General features: G+C 41.9%; 2 protein-coding genes and 1 long non-coding RNA gene across 4 annotated transcripts; 1 reads left to right on the top strand and 2 right to left on the bottom strand.

Moving 5' to 3' along the window:
• The first annotated feature begins 130 nt into the window (after positions 1 to 130).
• On the top strand, positions 131 to 4,381 carry LOC110996740 (dihydrolipoyl dehydrogenase). Its single transcript, XM_022264565.2, has 12 exons — positions 131 to 288; positions 1,255 to 1,377; positions 1,529 to 1,765; positions 1,977 to 2,117; positions 2,535 to 2,700; positions 2,813 to 2,970; positions 3,059 to 3,195; positions 3,261 to 3,348; positions 3,479 to 3,580; positions 3,658 to 3,795; positions 3,875 to 3,964; positions 4,046 to 4,381. The coding sequence occupies exons 1-12, from the start codon at positions 247 to 249 to the stop codon at positions 4,109 to 4,111; spliced, it is 1,488 nt and encodes a 495-aa protein (XP_022120257.1). The 5' UTR covers positions 131 to 246; the 3' UTR covers positions 4,112 to 4,381.
• Positions 4,382 to 5,204: 823 nt separating this feature from the next.
• On the bottom strand, positions 5,205 to 6,194 carry LOC110996655. Its single transcript, XR_002600295.2, has 2 exons — positions 5,754 to 6,194; positions 5,205 to 5,383 (listed from the first exon to the last, which is right to left on the bottom strand). It is a non-coding gene; the product is annotated as an uncharacterized LOC110996655 (long non-coding RNA).
• A 263-nt stretch (positions 6,195 to 6,457) lies between these two features.
• LOC110996748 lies at positions 6,458 to 18,945 on the bottom strand. 2 transcript variants are annotated; one of them, XM_045629722.1, is made up of 17 exons: positions 18,329 to 18,945; positions 18,093 to 18,215; positions 17,245 to 17,422; positions 16,970 to 17,124; positions 16,609 to 16,764; positions 16,319 to 16,539; positions 16,077 to 16,248; positions 15,730 to 15,938; positions 15,371 to 15,653; positions 15,221 to 15,304; positions 14,857 to 15,147; positions 14,587 to 14,783; positions 14,020 to 14,104; positions 13,593 to 13,952; positions 8,081 to 8,165; positions 7,796 to 7,998; positions 6,458 to 7,724 (listed from the first exon to the last, which is right to left on the bottom strand). In XM_045629722.1, the coding sequence occupies exons 1-17, from the start codon at positions 18,764 to 18,766 to the stop codon at positions 6,801 to 6,803; spliced, it is 4,164 nt and encodes a 1,387-aa protein (XP_045485678.1). In that variant the 5' UTR covers positions 18,767 to 18,945; the 3' UTR covers positions 6,458 to 6,800. The 2 variants fall into 2 exon arrangements, with proteins under 2 accessions (XP_045485678.1, XP_022120268.2); XM_022264576.2 differs by having other exon boundaries at positions 15,730 to 15,899.
• Between the last annotated feature and the right edge of the window lie 387 nt (positions 18,946 to 19,332).

Here is a 19,332-nt window from a genome sequence, read left to right as displayed (position 1 = left end):
TTGAATCGCTAAAATAATGTATGTATGTGTAATGTACCTATTTTTACATTTATATATCACATCTGTGTTTGAGCAGACGGTATATTTAGTCTGTACCCTAACTTTGTGATATGTCATTTAACTAAACGTCACTTCTACGAAATTTGTGACAGTGATTTATAAAAATCGCCAGGGTGCCGAATATTCTTTTAAAATTGTAATCAATAGCATTAATTAAAAAAATAAACTAAGGTGAACAAAATAAGTATGGGTGACAAAATTCTAAAATTCGCTTCCTCTCCTTTTCGGGTAAGAAATAAACAATAATCTGATACCATATTATAATATGTCATACATATCTTATATTATGCAACCTATGATTCAATCATAATAAAATAAAATTAAATACATTTCGTTTAATGGATTAGAAATACTTTTTATATTTGTAACATACATTGTCAACATGTATAAAATAACCTTTATCCTTAACTAAACCTCTGTATCATTCTATTGCTGCAGTATTGACCTTTAAACATGTGACCGACTGTCAGATTATTTCTCGTCTATAATGAATAAAACGAACATAATTTGTATTTCGCTGTTTATCATCATAACGTTACAATTCGCATTGCTTCTTATATTATGTTAATTTCCTCATTAATTTTTTTAGCATAACTTATACAAAAGTAATGATTGATCAAATTGATAAAATTAAAATAAACTATGTTGAAAAGAATGAAACAATAGATGATTTTATTTAAAGTCCATACTGACTTTTAATAAATCATAAAAAAACCCAAAATTTAAAAAAAAATTCCTACTAGAGTTTTTAAAAATCCACTTAATGTACTACTTTTGGAATAAATTTATTATTCTATTATTATATAATAATATAATATTTAAATAATGTGATATTTTATCACTACAAATGATATAAGAATTGATAGTAGATTGTCCCACCATAACCATCACATTTTTCTACCATAAAAACCAGGGAAACTCTATATAACATCACTCAAAGGACTGTGCATATTTTCATGTTACAAAGAGTTGTTATATATAAGGTTGTTTGTTATATATAAAGCACTTTTTAGCAATCCAATTTGTATACAAAAGAACATATTCAACTAACCAAAGCTGAGTGATTGATGCTGAGGGGGTTTGTTGGTTAATCAAGGGATATTACATGGAGTTAACGCTGTATTTTTAAAAAGAAGTTGTGGGTGTCAACTTGTATAGACTGTGTGTACATTTTAAAATAATGTTTATTTTAAGAATGGGAGCTTCAGGATTGCAGTTAGGCAATATGCCACCACACATGAAGCTGATGTTGTTGTAATTGGATCGGGCCCTGGCGGTTATGTTGCTGCCATCAAAGCTGCACAGTTAGGATTCAAGGTTAATAATTTAATGTTATAATGTACTTTTATTAATTAAATAATTTACAAGTAAAAAAGGGTGGAGTATTTAATAAAGTTAATTTTGATTCACAAATCTTAACTTTACTATAACAAATAAAATTATCCTTTTGCTGTTAATTTTATTTTAGACTGTCTCAGTTGAAAAGGATCCTACACTGGGTGGAACTTGTTTAAATGTGGGTTGTATTCCATCAAAGGCATTGCTCCACAATTCTCACTTATACCACATGGCAAAGCATGACTTCAAACAAAGGGGTATTGAAGTCGGTCAAGTATCCTTTAACTTTGACACTATGATGACTTACAAAACAAATGCAGTAAAGGCTCTGACTGGGGGAATAGCTATGCTTTTCAATAAGAACAAGGTAAGCTCTATTTATTCAAGTATTATTAGTTGATATAAACATAAATAATCCTATATCAGTGCTTATAAGCCTCATAGATGGTAAAAGTAGATTGTGTAGTTGTCTGTTCACATTCAAAATGACAGAGATATTTTAATGTCAGTGAAAGACAAATAAAAAGAAAATTTCAATTGGTACAGTTTTATTACATGTTTAGTTGTTTATGAATTAGGTAAAATTAGTCAAAGGCGTAGGGTCAATAGCTGCACCAAACAAAGTTGAAGTAAAAGGAGAGAAGGGAGTTGAGACAATAAACACAAAAAACATTATTATTGCAACTGGATCAGAAGTTACGCCCTTCCCTGGTGTTACGGTCAGTATTTTCTATTTTACTGTAATTCATTCAAACAATGTATTGTGATAAGTGTCTAAAACATTTTTGACTGTATTCCATAGGAATAATTTATTTAGCATTAAGAATATTAATATAGCCTTAACAGATTACCAACTGAATAAAAAATATAATTTTCTCTTCATGTTTATCAATTTAAGTTATGTTTATTGCTTTATGATTAAATTTATTTATTTTTATTTTATTTTATTTATTTATGATCAATTTTTTTTGCAAAATTTGAAATATGTATCCCAAATAATCCCCATGAATGTTCTAGGATTTTTTGTAGTTTAGGAGTTATCATATCAAGGTCGCTTGACCAAAACGAAAATTCATGAAATTCACTAAAAACAGGAAAAAAAAATACGACAACCTGTATATGAATGCTTTCTTTAGTTTGACGAACAACAAATTATTACATCGACTGGCGCCCTCGCACTAAAATCAGTTCCCAAGAAGATGTTGGTCATCGGGGCCGGCGTCATCGGCCTCGAGTTGGGCTCGGTGTACCAGAGGCTGGGCGCCGACGTCACCGCTATTGAGTTCTTAGATTCTATTGGAGGTAATCATTAAATGTTTCTATTTAAACGGCGAGAGGAAAGTGTTATTGGTATAAATAATGGCGCAAATTTATTATTTTATCAATATTTTGTTTCGGATAACCCAATTTCTAGGCGTCGGCATCGACGGTGAGGTTTCGAAGACGCTACAGAAGGTGCTGACGAAGCAAGGGATGAAGTTCAAGCTCGGCACCAAAGTGACGTCCGTCAAGAAGGAGGGCGGAGTCGTGAAGGTCGGCGTGGAAGGGGCCAAGGGAGGGAACAAGGAGACGGTATTCTCTTCTTTTACATATTTTAAAATTCGGAGTTAAAATATTAGTTAAATGGAACGATCTAGCGACTATTCGACATAATTTACAGCTGGACTGCGACGTGGTCCTGATCTCCATCGGCCGCCGACCCTACACCCGGGGCCTGGGGCTGGAGAAGGCGGGCATCGCCCTGGACGACCGAGGCCGAGTGCCCGTCAACAACAAGTTCCAGACCACCGTCCCCGGGTAACTCTCGTCTCCATCGATCGACGATCGTTTCCGACAGAGTGACCGAGCCTCGGCCTTTTCAGGATCTACGCGATCGGAGACTGCATCCACGGACCCATGTTGGCGCACAAGGCGGAGGACGAGGGAATCGTCTGCGTCGAGGGCATCAAGGTATTGCTACCGAAACGAACGTTGTGACACGAGAATCAAATTCTCGATATTATATTATGTTCATTTCACTTAAAATCGCAGCGATGAGTAGGAAATGGTGAAAATAATACTAATGAATGATTATGTCCAGGGCATGCCCGTGCACTTCAACTACGACGCGATCCCTTCGGTCATCTACACTTCGCCCGAGGTGGGCTGGGTCGGCAAGTCGGAGGAGGATCTCAAGAAAGAGGTATCTCGGGTCGTATGGAGGTAGACGCGACCGAGCCTTTTCGACGATCGTGTAGCTTAATGACGGCGTTTGCGCAGGGCAAGGCGTACAAGGTGGGCAAGTTCCCGTTCCTGGCCAACTCCCGAGCCAAGACCAACGGGGAGCCCGACGGCTTCGTGAAGGTGTTGGCCGACAAAGCCACCGACGTCATCCTCGGCACGCACATCATCGGCCCGGTTCGCCGCTTTTCCGATTACCGCTTCCTTTGTTTGTCCGTTTCTACGTCCGACGCGCTGACCGATTCTCCTTCCGCAGGGCGGCGGCGAGCTGATCAACGAGGCCGTGTTGGCCCAAGAGTACGGAGCGGCGGCCGAAGACGTCGCTCGAGTGTGCCACGCCCATCCCGTGAGTACATCCGAAACGATTTTCGTCTTCGAATCTAGTCTCCGTAAGAGGCGACCACTTATCCGTCGTTGCTCGTTTCAGACGTGCGCCGAAGCTCTGCGGGAGGCGAATCTGGCGGCGTACTCCGGGAAGCCGATCAACTTTTAATGTATTCATTAGTTGAGCCCGTCTCTCGCGCGAATCTGGCGGAAGGGAGTCGAGACTTTAGATGATCTTGTGTCGTCCCGTGAACTTTATTTATTATGAAAATAGTGAAACTGCCGCGTCCGTGTCGACGGACGCGTTCATTCCGTTACCGAAAATCTAAATCGGCATTTTTGCCGCAAATGTTCGTAATTGATGTACTTTTAATTTTTGTAAATAGTTCTATGGACCTTTGTTTCTCTTCAAATATATATTAAAATATTTAATATGAAACTCGTCGTTTTGAGCGCCCTCGACCTTTAAGCCGATCGGGACGGAGTCGATGAGACGAGTGGAATCTCGGAGTGACACTCGATCCCGGGTTGTTTTTGCAAACCAATAGTTTAAATGGACGAATTGAGACGCCACGAAAGCCGCTGACGTGTGTTTTTAAAGTTAAATATAAGACATTATTTATTTTATAAGAAAATATTTATTATAACTGTTCCTATTATTATTTGAAATAAATCACGAAACTAATTCAACCGTTATTTTAAAAAGAACCTTCGCAGATATTCACCACAATAAACAGTTATTTCCAGAACATTGATATACAAAAAACCCAAGATGCACAGCCTCGAATAAAAGTAACGCTCGAAAGTGTCCCGAAAACTATTTCTGTCTCTTTCTATAAGTTACAAGCATATATTATTGAAAAATCAACCTTACGCGAATCGTTTAAAGTTGTTATTACAACGCAGTGTACTTAAACCAATAAAATTTTACGACCGACCGTGGTCGGTAAGACAAGGTATTGAGTGGAGTCGAACATGACTTTTTTTTTCTTTATACATTACTATTTAGTATTTTAAGAGTTTGTTAAATTGTGTTTTAAACACATAAATATACGTTTATTTGTGCATAAATATGTTTTTGGGTAGCCGATGGGTATATCAAAAAAACAAATAATATCTGTTAAAATTGTTTATTCAAATATTTGGTTCAAAACGATTTAAACCTATTCGTTAAAAGATTTAACGCATTCTTTAGTGAAATAGTCTTTTTAACAAGTCTCGAATTCTTTTTCCTTAAGTTTTTAATGAATTTTTCCTTGCTAATTAACCTTTTGCGGCATTTGTGAAGTTCGCTTTTTATACGAACTTTTCGAGGTGTATCCAAAACTGACGACGTGCTTGGAGAAGTGGTAGGAGATTTGAATTTCTTTTCAATTTCTAAATTAAACATTGAACTCGTAGGACACACTTCAGTATCACCGCCATCATCCGGTATTTCAATCTGTAAGCAATATCAAAATATTTACGAAGATTAAAAAAAATTTAAATTGGCTACCTCCAGACCACTTTATTAGCGTAAATATATTTGTCAAAAACTACACAAAAAAAAATTCAATAGTACATAAATTTATTTATAAAAAAAACAAATAAAAATAATCGACTCCACTTATTAGAACAGGGTCATTTTTATAATGCGACTAAAATAAAAAGAAGACTGTAATGCGTTGTTCTAACACTGAACAAGCAGCCATTGAAGTTGGCCGTATAGCGTTTGTGCGTTGAATGATGTTTTTAGAATAAATAAATAAAAATCACAAATTGCTTGTTATAATAAAAACAACAAAAACTAATCAATAAAGTTTTTTACTTACCGAAAATACGATATCCCATCCTTTTTTAGCCTTCTTGACGTAGTATTTTTACAATTTCTCAGAGAACACTTTGACATTTTTAACGTCTGCTCCCAGACGCGAGCGACGCGTCACGCGAGACTATTTGAAATGAGCGCACAATTTAGAATGTTGCGCTCATTTTTTGGACGTTGAATGTGCATCTTGGGTTTTTGTATATCAATGTTCCAGAATGACTTACTTCTATTAACCTATCCTAGCATCTATCGCTTAGCAGTGATTTCGGAAATAACTCAAAAAGCGAGGAGATCGAGAGTGCTACCGGATGAGCGGCTTCTCATCACTCGAATATATTTATCTATTTTTGTGTCTAGTGATTATTATATGTAATCTCACAGAATCACGCGAAGGATTTGGCGCTCATCTCTTCTAGTTAAAGAGTATGGCAGCAGCACGTACATTCAAATCATCTGCAATCGTTGAAATAGGCAATTCGTCTTAGTTTTCGGTTGCGGTGTTGTGTTATCGGCAGGTTTAAAGGATATCTGGGAAATTGATAATTTTGTCGCCTTTCAACCGTTCTAGTTTTTATGATTCCTCTAGATATAAATATAACGAAGCTGCCGGAATGTTTAATCGACGAAGAGTGTTCCGATAGTCGTGCCACTTGATCTCGTCAATCCTCCGAGATCGAGATTACACCTGACGAGTAGAAAAAAAAGACGTTTCGTTTTCTACCTTATATTTGATTTCACAATTGTGTGACGTCATGGATCAAACGTAATTTAGCTAAAATATAACAGTACTGATATAGTTCGATATAACTTCGTGAGAATTCAGTTAAAAAGTAAAATATAACAAATAAAACAGTAATCGTTGACTAGATCGATGTTTCACATTTAACGTTGGCGATAAAACAAAATATTCGATTAAATTGATTTTAGAACCGGTAATAAATACGCAGACTAGCTTTTAAAATAAAAACCCATCAAAAGTCTAGTCGAGGGATGAAAAGTGAAGACATAAGAGAAGAATTATATACATATTAAAGATGTTAAATAAAGTTTTTCATCCCCAGGCGTCTAATACTTCGCTGCACACGTTCAGGTAGAAATTCGGCGTCAGGATGTCGTCGTACTTGGCGCAGTCGTCGCAAAACAAAACGGCAGAAGCCAGAGTCGGGGCGTTCCTCTCCGTCGACTTCCGCAAAACCGCTTCCAAGCGTTCAATCGACAGATCGTTCTTCAGGAAGAAGTCCCTCGAGAGCCCGAAACACGTCTCCCAGAGCTGCGCGTCGACGGGGAACGACGTCATGCACTCGTCGACGATCCGAGCGGCTCTGGCCGACGCGTCGACGGCCTCCGCGACGTCGTCGACGGCGGGCTTCGGTCTCGCCTCTCCCCTCAGATACTTCGTTTCGTCGCACCGGCAGGGCAGGCCGCGATAGGCGCCGGCCTCCACCGCCGGCGGCGGCTCCTCGTTCAGGATCGCCGTCGATATTTCCTTGATCCGTTTCGAGACGGTGCTCGATATGACAATTTTCAGCTCGTCCCGCTTCCTCGAGGACTCGGCGCCGTCGAGGGGCTCGCGGTGCGTCAGGAACGGCCGGGCTTCCCCCGCCGAAGGGCGGCCGGAGTCGGCCAGCAGATGCCGGAGGGCGGCCGCGTAGTCGCCGGAGTGGAGCGCCAGCTTGGCCGCCACGTTCGGGTTGGACGCGACGGCGCCGCGGTCGATCCAGGGCTCGAGGGCGACGATGAGGTCGTCCGCCCAGGACGCGTCCCGGAAGCGAGCCGCGGAGACGAGCGGGTCGGGCGAGGCCAAGACGGACCCGCGTCGGACCCGCTCCGGGTCGAAGGCGAGAAGGGATTCGATCCGGTCGAGGTAGTGAAAGAGGAAGCGGTCGGCGTTCCTGGAGGCGGGGATCTTGATGACGCGCCTCGTCGTCTTCATCACGACGACGCGACCGCCGAAGCTCTCTCTCTCGTCGTTTCCCTGGCGAACGAGAAGAAGGGAGAGATGAGGTCTCGTCGAGATGCCATCGAATCGTCGGACGAGAGACGCACCTGCGAATGCATGTTGCCCGTGGCGTAGATCCTGCCGTCGCGGTCGAGGTAGACCGTGAAGTCTCCTCCGCAGGCCACCGTGGCCCCGCTCCCGCGCTCCGGGTCCGCTTCCGGGTCGAGGCTCTCGGCCTTCGGCTCCGCTCGGCACTCGGGGCGGATCGCCACCTGCGTGGGGACGTGGACTTGCTTCCGGTCGCCGCTGCCTGAAACGGAAGGCGGAACTCTCATTGAACGTGGATTCATTTTGCATTCCCCTCGATGTCAACGAAAGCTTCGAACGATTACCGAGTTGTCCGTCGAAGTTCAGCCCCCAGGTGTAGACGGCGCCGGCGTGGGTCATGATGCAGGAATGGTGCCACCCGGCCGATATCTGGAACGTTATTAGTGGAACTTATTCGAGGTCTACCTTGCGTCCGGTGGTCAGGTGAGAGTGGCGGTTGAAGGTAGACTTGTTGATTTCAAGCTTCCAAACTCAAATCGACAGGTTTTGAGATATTAAGGGTATCCGTGAGGCAATTCTTAATATTAACGAAACATACAGACCCTGATAACACACTATATTACATATACAAAAATCTGGTATATTTTATTTAAAAAGAGAACAGCTGTACGAGCCAAGGCTGTACATTTTGCTCACTTAGGTTTTCTTAGTTTTATAAGCGTGATGTTTCTCTATATACGTGCCAAGGCTCATACATAATGCTCAGCTATAAACGTGAAGATTTCCAATGTATGTACGTGCCGTGGTTGTTCACTTGGATTAGTTATAAGCAGGACGATTTCCTAAATCGTCGGAGTCACGCCCCGAGAGTATAGCCGTCCGCAGGCACTCTCTTCATCTGCATTAAACTAAGTCATGGGAGTTACACCCCGAGAGCATAGCCAGACGTCGGCACTCTCTTCAATTGTTTAATTATAATTTTATTATAATTCTATTATATCGCTCATATTCTATTGTTATACGGAAGTGGTGAATATAAGGTAATCTACAAATCTTCTATTATTTCTACCACCTGATGACCCAGGAACCGTACATTTTGGTCCTTCGAGCTATCCGGGAATAGCGGATCTTTCGCGTACAGTTGATCGCGTTCGCGTTTTTCTCCGTTTTCCTGAAGATCGGCGCCGTGGAAAAACATCCCACTGCTGGTTTGAGGAGTCATCAAGCAAGTAGAACACCATCATCCGCATCAATAGAAAAGAGGAGAGCAACGTGTTAAGTATCCAGAAGGATCATCAGTATATCGGCGTCCTTTTGAACCAAGAAGGCAACGGACGTCAATCGTTATTAAAGGGAGGCAAGTGAAATAAGTCCTGTCCCAACATTTATAAGGATCCAGAGGGGTCAACAGTATATCGGCGTCCTTTTTAACCTAGAAGAAGGCAACGGACGTCAATCGTTAATAAAGGGAGGCAAGTGAAATAAGTCCTGTCCCAACATTTATAAGGATCCAGAGGGGTCAACAGTATATCGGCGTCCTTTTTAACCTAGAAGAAGGCAACGGACGTCAATCGTTAATAAAGGGAGGCAAGTGAAATAAGTCCTGTCCCAACATTTATAAGGATCCAGAGGGGTCAACAGTATATCGGCGTCCTTTTTAACCTAGAAGAAGGCAACGGACGTCAATCGTTAATAAAGGGAGGCAAGTGAAATAAGTCCTGTCCCAACATTTATAAGGATCCAGAGGGGTCAACAGTATATCGGCGTCCTTTTTAACCTAGAAGAAGGCAACGGGCGTCAATCGTTAATAAAGGGAGGCAAGTGAAATAAGTCCTGTCCCAACATTTATAAGGATCCAGAGGGGTCAACAGTATATCGGCGTCCTTTTTAACCTAGAAGAAGGCAACGGACGTCAATCGTTAATAAAGGGAGGCAAGTGAAATAAGTCCTGTCCCAACATTTATAAGGATCCAGAGGGGTCAACAGTATATCGGCGTCCTTTTTAACCTAGAAGAAGGCAACGGACGTCAATCGTTAATAAAGGGAGGCAAGTGAAATAAGTCCTGTCCCAACATTTATAAGGATCCAGAGGGGTCAACAGTATATCGGCGTCCTTTTTAACCTAGAAGAAGGCAACGGACGTCAATCGTTAATAAAGGGAGGCAAGTGAAATAAGTCCTGTCCCAACATTTATAAGGATCCAGAGGGGTCAACAGTATATCGGCGTCCTTTTTAACCTAGAAGAAGGCAACGGACGTCAATCGTTAATAAAGGGAGGCAAGTGAAATAAGTCCTGTCCCAACATTTATAAGGATCCAGAGGGGTCAACAGTATATCGGCGTCCTTTTTAACCTAGAAGAAGGCAACGGACGTCAATCGTTAATAAAGGGAGGCAAGTGAAATAAGTCCTGTCCCAACATTTATAAGGATCCAGAGGGGTCAACAGTATATCGGCGTCCTTTTTAACCTAGAAGAAGGCAACGGACGTCAATCGTTAATAAAGGGAGGCAAGTGAAATAAGTCCTGTCCCAACATTTATAAGGATCCAGAGGGGTCAACAGTATATCGGCGTCCTTTTTAACCTAGAAGAAGGCAACGGACGTCAATCGTTAATAAAGGGAGGCAAGTGAAATAAGTCCTGTCCCAACATTTATAAGGATCCAGAGGGGTCAACAGTATATCGGCGTCCTTTTTAACCTAGAAGAAGGCAACGGACGTCAATCTTCAACAGAGGGAGGCAGCTACAGCAGTAAGTCCTTTCCATTTGTTTTGAGCACTATTAATTCTGAGAATTATCTCATTCATTTCGAGCATAATTTTACTGAGAATGATTAGAAGCATTCATTGAGCATTTTAACAAGCATAATGGATAAGTTACTCCAAGTTTCGAAAACTGAAGAGTTGCTTCGCAAGCAAGAAGCTTATTTTAGGTCGTTGGATAGCATATTGGAACAATCTAAGGCATATTCGGCATACGAAAAAGATGAACTTGAGTATGTACTAGAAGGAATAAAATTACGATGGGATTTAATTTTTGAAACCCATATCCAAATAAATACTGTTCTTAATGGATCTGACTCGGAGTATCAGAATAAATATTACGAGCAGGAAGCTAAATATAGGCGCCAAAGGAGAGAGTTGAATCGCAAATTTCATGCTACCGACTGGCAGAAGAATTCTCTAGAAACGCTTATGGAATCACCGATACTTAGGGATTCACATAATTCAGAAAATTCATTAAATGGCTTGCAAACAGCTAATAATCAAATCCGGAAAGATTTAATTAGAAAACAACAGTGGCCTACATCAAATTTTAGTGTCAGCAAAAATTCGCTGTCGACGCGTTTCGATAACCAAGGTCAAGGAAATACAAATAAAATAAAACGTTGTCAATTATGCAACTTGTCTAATCATGGCCTGTTTAATTGTCGATCATTGTTAGAAAAGGATTTTAATGAAAGGGTTGATACCATTTTAAGATTGCAGCTTTGCACAAATTGTTTGTTTAAGCATGACGTAGAAGTTTGCTTCTCGCATAAAAGATGTAAGATTTGTTCCCAAAAACATAATACTATATTGCACCATGCACTATTTAATTCAAATGTAAATTATTATTCTACGCAAAGAGAGCGATCATTTCAATATAAATCGGATAAGAGTAATTATTCGTCTTCGGCAAAAGTGGAAGAACGTTTAGGAGAAATTGAGAACGAGCACAGTGTATGTGCAGATATTTATCAAGGCGTAGGAGTAGCCGAATTAGCAGAAAGCGTAGTAAAATCTTTGATGTCAGACAGAATGGAGTATGATAGCATCATCTCCGGAGTAGGAGTGACCCTGCAACAAAGTACAGGTCAAGATACAATGACTGGTTCTTCAATTCACATTACTAATACGTTTAATGCCAATTTGTGTACGAAGAAGAACATTGATAGTAAATTATCTGTTGAACCTAGCGAGCCATCATTGCAATCCTTAGAACAGCAAACGGAACTTGGTTGTAAAGTGATCGGAGAAGATAAATCACATCACGATAACGTGGGTAACGAAAGCATGAACTGCTTACAAAACAAGCAAGAACCAGAAGAAAAAGAAAGTTTGTCTCAGTCCGTGTGTTCTCAGAAGAATAAAAACTTAAATCGCAGCTTAGTATTGTCTAAGCCTTTGTTAGAAGCACCGATTCAATTGTATACGGGACGGAGAAACCATAGATCAGAGAGGGTTGCACGCAAAATTAATGTTTTGCCTATCAATAAAGGCAAGAAATATAAGCAACAAGCTTTCGTCAAAAAGCAGAAATTTGGAAGAAGAAAGAAGAAAAAAGGAGTTAAGAAAAGAAAGGAATTTCCAGAAAGGTCAAAAAGAAAGGTTAGAATGAAAGGTGATATATTTCGTAAAAGGGGAAGATTGCGCAACGTTATCGTTCCGCAGTATAGCAGGCTCACAGATACAGGACTTCGTAAAAGTAATATACAACAAACTTATTCGCTTATGCAATGCTATGAGTCAAATATGAGTAATCAGAGGAAAAGAAAGAAAAGCACCATATATAAAGTTATTCTTAAAATTCCTTTAAGGATACAAAGCCGAGACTCGTATGTTCAGTTCCATTTATGAATAACATACATTGTCGAAACATTTCATTTAATATTGAGCGAAAGTTATTATTATACATACATCAATATACATAAATCATTTTATAAAGTGAAAAACGCTACTGATATCGTAAACAATAAGTGGAATGCCAGTTCAGCAAAATATCATATGTTAGCTAGTTGATTGACCTACTGCCAAAGACGTCACATACAATGAATATAATATAGATATCAAATTACCGAGATACGGTGGCATTTTATAAGAATTATATTTTACCTAGGTAATGATTTATTCACCAAATCAGTATTGTACTTTTTATGCTCATGATAGTTCTCAATATGTGCTCAGGACATTTAGTGGATAGGATATTACAATCATATGAAGATCAGGAGACGTCACGGAGCAGTAGGTGTAACATCGGCAGAATCAGCAACCGGTTTCGCAGTGGCCTCAGGAGAAGCCACCCGGGACCGGGCTCCAGTATATCTTAGTGCTAGTGACAGTGCAGTGGAATTGTGTCAGAAGTGTTAATATAAGTCTAAAGACTTTAGTGTCCTAGAGACTGTTAAGCATACAATGAATTGTTATTGTAAAGCACTACATATTCATCTTGCACTTTTTGCCTGTGGGAGTATGTACGAGCCAAGGCTGTACATTTTGCTCACTTAGGTTTTCTTAGTTTTATAAGCGTGATGTTTCTCTATATACGTGCCAAGGCTCATACATAATGCTCAGCTATAAACGTGAAGATTTCCAATGTATGTACGTGCCGTGGTTGTTCACTTGGATTAGTTATAAGCAGGACGATTTCCTAAATCGTCGGAGTCACGCCCCGAGAGTATAGCCGTCCGCAGGCACTCTCTTCATCTGCATTAAACTAAGTCATGGGAGTTACACCCCGAGAGCATAGCCAGACGTCGGCACTCTCTTCAATTGTTTAATTATAATTTTATTATAATTCTATTATATCGCTCATATTCTATTGTTATACGGAAGTGGTGAATATAAGGTAATCTACAAATCTTCTATTATTTCTACCACCTGATGACCCAGGAACCGTACAACAGCAAAGTGAATATAAAAATATTTAAATTGCTAAGTTTTTTGAAAATCTTTAAATATACTAATTGATTTATGTTTAAATATATAAGTTTACAATAATACATCAAGTGTTTTCTTTAAATATTACATTTTTACCAATGACTATATTAATTGATTGTTTTACGAGGACTCGATTAAAGGATATCATGGAAAGCCCACCTGCACGATCCTGCCTCGCACGTGCTGCGTGTCCACGAGCTGCGGCACCAGATGGGTCTCCCGGGAGAGAGGAGAGGCGGACGAAGAGAGAGAAGAGTTGCTCCTGCGGGTGTGCGCGGCCCGCACTTGCTGCGGACTGGCGCCCCACAGCCACAGGCCCTCGGCGGTCAGGGCCAGGTTGTGGAAGTACCCCGCCGCGATCGACTCCGCGGGGCTCGCGAGGGCCACCCTCAGCGGCACGGAGCTCTTGTCCCTGCCCCCCGTCCCGAGCTGCCCGAACACGCCGGCTCCGGCCGCCCACACCTCGCCGTTCATCATCAGCACCACCGTGTGGCAGGCCCCGCAGCCCACGGCGACCACCTGCGGGAGACGAGCGCACCTTCACCGTCTGCCGAACGACGAAAACCTACCGGTGCCCGTAACTGACCTTTCTCCCTCGGAACTTGGTGACCGGCTGCGGAACGCAGTGGTCGTCGATGCTGCCCAAGCAGAGTTGGCCGTGAACGCCCCACCTGAACGTGGTTTGATCGTGAATGGGGTGTGGCATTCTTTAATCACTATCCTAAAAGTCTCAGAGGTAGATAAAATTCATCACATCGGAAAGGAAAAGAAATGAAGTAATGAATAAGAGAAACAATCTCAATCATGGATGGAAGCTTCAGAAAAAAGAAAATGTCGGCGTTAATTGTTACTGGAAATAAACAAAAACAAACAACTGACTGTGAACAAAAAACAAAATCTTCATTACTATAAAAGGCGACAACACAACAGCACTACCTTCTCCCCGAATACGTCAGCTTAAATTCTTTATAGCTTATATTATATTCTATATAGCTAACACACGTGTCAGTCAGTAAGGCAATTTAGTTTTTTGTGAGTCTAGCGTCGCACCCCCACTACCCCGGGGAAGTGGGAATTGTGGAAGCGGAGACTGGAAAATTTAGAGAATTAATTAAAAGGTTGAATAGATGGGGGGGGGAGGTAAAAGTCTCACCCCCAAGTGTAAAGTCTTCCACCCGAGTCGACGGCCGCAGAGTGGTAATGCCCGGCTGCGATGCGGGTGAGCGGGGCGTCCCAGGTTCGCGTGACGAGCGTGAGAGCCCCGTTGGCGGACGCCGAATCGCCGACGCCGCCCGCCCACGAGCCGCCCACGCCCAGTTGCCCGTACGAGTTGTCGCCGGCGCTGTAAATCTACGAGGCGGGAGATGAATACGGAGCCGATCGCCTGCGCTCTCGAATAGAGATTAAGGATTACGCGACGAACCCCGTTCTCCGTCAACAGCAGCGTGTGGTGCCTCCCGCAGGCCACGTCCGTCACTCGCCCCACGAGCTCGGGGTCCACCGGAGTCTGGGCTATCATGACCTTGGCCTTGCCCTCGTCGACGACGGCCCAGTGGCCCAGCCCGCACGCCAGCGCCCGCCTCGGGGCCCAGCCGTCTCGCCGAGCGGCGGACTCTCCGGGGCCCCGGGTCCCGATCTCCGGTCGAGGGAGGCGGGCCTCGAGAGCGCACACGATGCGGACGAACGTAGAGATGAGTTGGAGCATTCGCGTGGTCTGAAATTGGAAATTTGCGTAGTCAGCGAAAGAATAGACGAAAAACCTACGAAGAGTTTCCTCGGCGACTCACGTAGACGGACGTGATCCCCTCCCTCAAGTCCCGCATGACGGGCCGCAACTGGTCTTGCAGGGGATTTAACCACACGCACAAACGCTGAAAGCGAAGACATTTCAATTAAATTTGAGTTTAGGAGACGTCGAGACGAAGTCGCCGGGTTACCTTCAATAGAATGGTGTCGAAAGAGTCGCATCGGTCGACGACGAAGTCGAAGAGCCACTGAGCGTTGTGAGCCAGGAGCAGAGGCACCAGACACCTGTGGCGCAAGAGACAGGCGAGTGCGCCGCGACAGAGGTCGCCCCTGGCCTTGAGGGCGGCCAGCAGGAGCTCCGGCCGCCCCCGCCGGACGCTGAACACGGGCGCCAAGTCCCACAGCCCCGTGGCTGCGGCGACGCAGGTGAGCTCCGCCAGCTCGGTCGCGCCGAGGTTCGTGAATTTCACATCTCTGAAAAGAACGTCCCGCCTGAGATCTCCCGGGCGACCGGATCGGCCCCCTTCGATGAAGAGATTGGATCACTCACGCCTCAAACTTCTCCTCGCTGTTAGTTCTGATCCTGAGCAGGAGAGCCAAGAGCTTAGCGGTGACGGCCGCGTCGCCCAGACTGCCGACGTCACTCGTCTGCCTGTACATGGACAGCTCGTGTACGTGGCCGAATACGCCCAAACGAGCAATCCAGCCGTCCGGCTGGCTCTGGAATGCGCTCGGAGTTTTGGTTTTTCGTTTCATTATCTTGCAATTTCAATGTACAATAGAGTAATAATGAATTCTAATTTAATTTATGAGTTCACGAGTAACTTTGTATTTTGGGCCCTGTCGTGCAGTGACTTTGTGAAATGATCATTAAAAATCTCAAAGAATCAGACAGACCTGCGAAAGCGAGTAGAGGTAGTGCGCCGGCGCCACCTTTCCGCGGGACATGAGCAGGTCCGCCGAGGCCCTGAGCAGAGTGGGGACCGGAGCCCCCAACGCCGCACACGACCGCTCGGCGCCTCCGCCCCCGCGCACGATCAGCCCCACCAGCCATTCGCAGGGCTCGCTCCTGAGGACGCGGTCGTTCTTTAGCCTTTGGAAACTCCCCTTCGGCCGTTCGATCGTTCGCTTACACTCACACGGTGTTCAAGACGTACGCTCCGCAAGAGGTGATCACCAAGCAGGGCTCCAATATAAACCGCGGAAGCCGCAAGTCGCACACGAACGTGGGTTCCTTCCAAGGACCGGTCGCCGAGGAGGGCTCCTTGGCGGACATCAGGTACGCCTTGTGCACGTCGCCGATGACTTCCGCCGCCCACAACCCGGACGGGTCCCGCTTGGCGCCGAGGAGCGTTTCTCCCTGCGAGCACGTTCGTACTTTCACTCGATGCCAACGAGACTGCACCTGACCACGTGCCTCACTACTCACTTGAATGACTGAGAAGTGGGCGCTGTGCACTTCCAGTTCGTTCTTCCTCATCAGGTACAGCAGCCTCTGAGACCACAGCCCCTGGATGTACTGCCCGTCCTTCTTTATCAGTGGCCTCAGACTTCTTGTGGCTACGTCCTCCGCTGGACTTTCCAACTTTCGAGAATATGTAATAGTTAAATTATACACCTATAACTATAAAAAGCCTCCATCGCGATAAAAGAAAACGCCTCCACAGTGGACGTGCAATACAGAAGGGTTCGATCTCTTTACTGTGTAAGTGTGAACGCTGGTCGAACGTGTGACGTTAGTACAAATCGAGTAATAACCTAGCGACACCCAGAATGTAACTTATACTTACGATAAGTGTACCTTCGTTTAATTCGAACGCTGTCAAAAAGTGACGTCCGCTAACATATTGCGCAGTTAGAGCCCAATTGTTGGAACCTTTTCTAAAAGATGGTAAATACTCCATTGGTTTCAGCACATACTCTACTGTTTGTGGTTTATTTTCATCTGAAAATCAAATAAGTGTAATAAAAATTAAGTTCTGGAATAGAACAGAAAATTTTAAAATAAATTTATATCAATAAACACAGCACTTTTGATTTTATGTTATAAAAAATATAAATTGACCTTTGGATCCTCCTTGGATTAGTAGAGTAATTTTATCTTTTGAAAGCTGTCGTATATAAGACATGAAACTTTCCTTTTTGTCTTTGTCATTTTGTGCTCTCATTTGAGTAAGCCAATTGTATCCGACCGATCTGTGCTCCAAAACTAGTTTCCATTGTTGGGAAGGGCCATTAGAGATCTGAAAAATGATCATGACAAAAGCAATAAAAGACAATTTTAATGATAGAATGCTGTAACAAACACAAAAATATTCTACAATTACATAATCAGTCTCTACTCTGAGCTTAACTCCATCTAGTCCAATTACACTCCAAGAAGACACAAAAGTTCTTAGAAAACAAGTTCCTTTAAGCCTGTGCCAGCATTAGAATAATGGACATTGATATAGGAAAATAACTTATTTTGTAAAAATAAGAAGGAAGGAATTTCTGAAACAATTTGACTTGGAGACCTTCAAACTATATATATATATATATATTAATTAAAAGAACCAATTCATAAAAGCTAACAAACACTTGCTCATACAGTTTTAAACTGCAGTATCATTTCATATCAGCAGTTAATATTAGTCAAATCAATAAAAAATAATTTATTTATGTAGGTAACTTAATGTACAGTTATGAACGTCAGAAAATAAATAATAATAAGTAAAGAAAATAAATAAATAAATAATAAGTGCTGCCACAAGCAATGACGATCCTTAAAATGTGAATTTGGCTACACAAGAAAATTGTATTAATACTAATATTATACTGAAATAATTTGATGCCACATCATCACTATTTGTCCCCATTTTACTTTTAAGTTGTAGATGTCGATGATCGCAATCAATCGAAATAATTACTTACCAGTAAGGCTAACAGGTCTAATGAGTCATCAAAACACATTTGCAACTCCTTAACTTCCCCAGTCACCTTTGTTTCACCTACAATGCTCTGTGATTCTAAAGCATAGAATGTTATAGTTCCATTCTGCAATAATACATTTTTGAAGTATTATAACTTGTAGATATTTTAAGAGATTCTTTTATGTTACCTTAAATTTCCAATTTTAAAAATTTAATTATTTTATAATTATATTATACCTTTGAGCCTATTATGATGATATTCTCTGATTCCTTAGTAAGCCACCAAACAACAGATGTTGGTTGAGGTATCTCAGCAAGGGGTAAGACTGTAACACTTGACAGGGACCACTTGCAATCAAATGTGTATTGAGGGACAAAGAGAGGTAGGAAAGGTACAAGTAGCACCTTCTGATCACTGACAATAAAGACCCAAGTACCACTTGGTTCAAAACACATGCAGTATACTGGGTTATCAATGAAATCCCAGTCATAAACACTATCACACCTCTCTGACTGTGGATTTATATACAAAAACATCAATTCCTTGTCACTAGAAAGAGCCAAAAATTTCTTCAGCCCTATTTCGTAAAAGGTGTGATTTACAATGTCCAGGTGAACTAACACATCTAATTTAAATAGTCCTGAGAAATCTAAAAGTTCACTCTGCTGTGCCATTTTGTTTGTATTTGGAATTTTTGAGCTTATAATATTTACTTTACCACTTTATAACTTTAGTTGTCATATATATATTTATTTCCTTTTGGACAATTGTTATCTATTTTCAGTCACTTAATAAAAGTGTAGTTAAGAACATGGATAGTTAAGTTTCACCAAATACTAAAACAAACTACGTATAATAAAAAACTCCTACAATCGAGAGTACTTTCTTTTAAATTGCTACATGTTACGTATTATCTTTTATTTATGCGCGTTTAAAATAAAAATAATTAATTAAACACCATTAATACGACAAATCATTTTTTTATTCATTTTTCTGACAATTGAAGAGTGTCGTCTGCCATTGTCTTATTTGTCTTTAATCTGTCATCAACACTTGAGCAAAATGTAAAATGTAATTTTATATGTATTTTTTGCTTTGCCTGTATACACTAAATTAAATTCAGTCTGCCTTTATTTTTTAACAATCTGCAATCTGCATCCCTATATATAACCAAACCTTAAGCAGACAATCCATTAAGCCGCCCGCGCGGCCAATAATAATAGCAGTAGCAATAGACAGA

Source organism: Pieris rapae, chromosome 10, assembly GCF_905147795.1.
Source record: "Pieris rapae chromosome 10, ilPieRapa1.1, whole genome shotgun sequence".
NCBI classification, from domain to species: Eukaryota; Metazoa; Arthropoda; class Insecta; order Lepidoptera; family Pieridae; genus Pieris; species Pieris rapae.
Note: the sequence above shows the minus strand (reverse complement) of the source record. Positions and strands in the feature narration are given on the sequence as shown.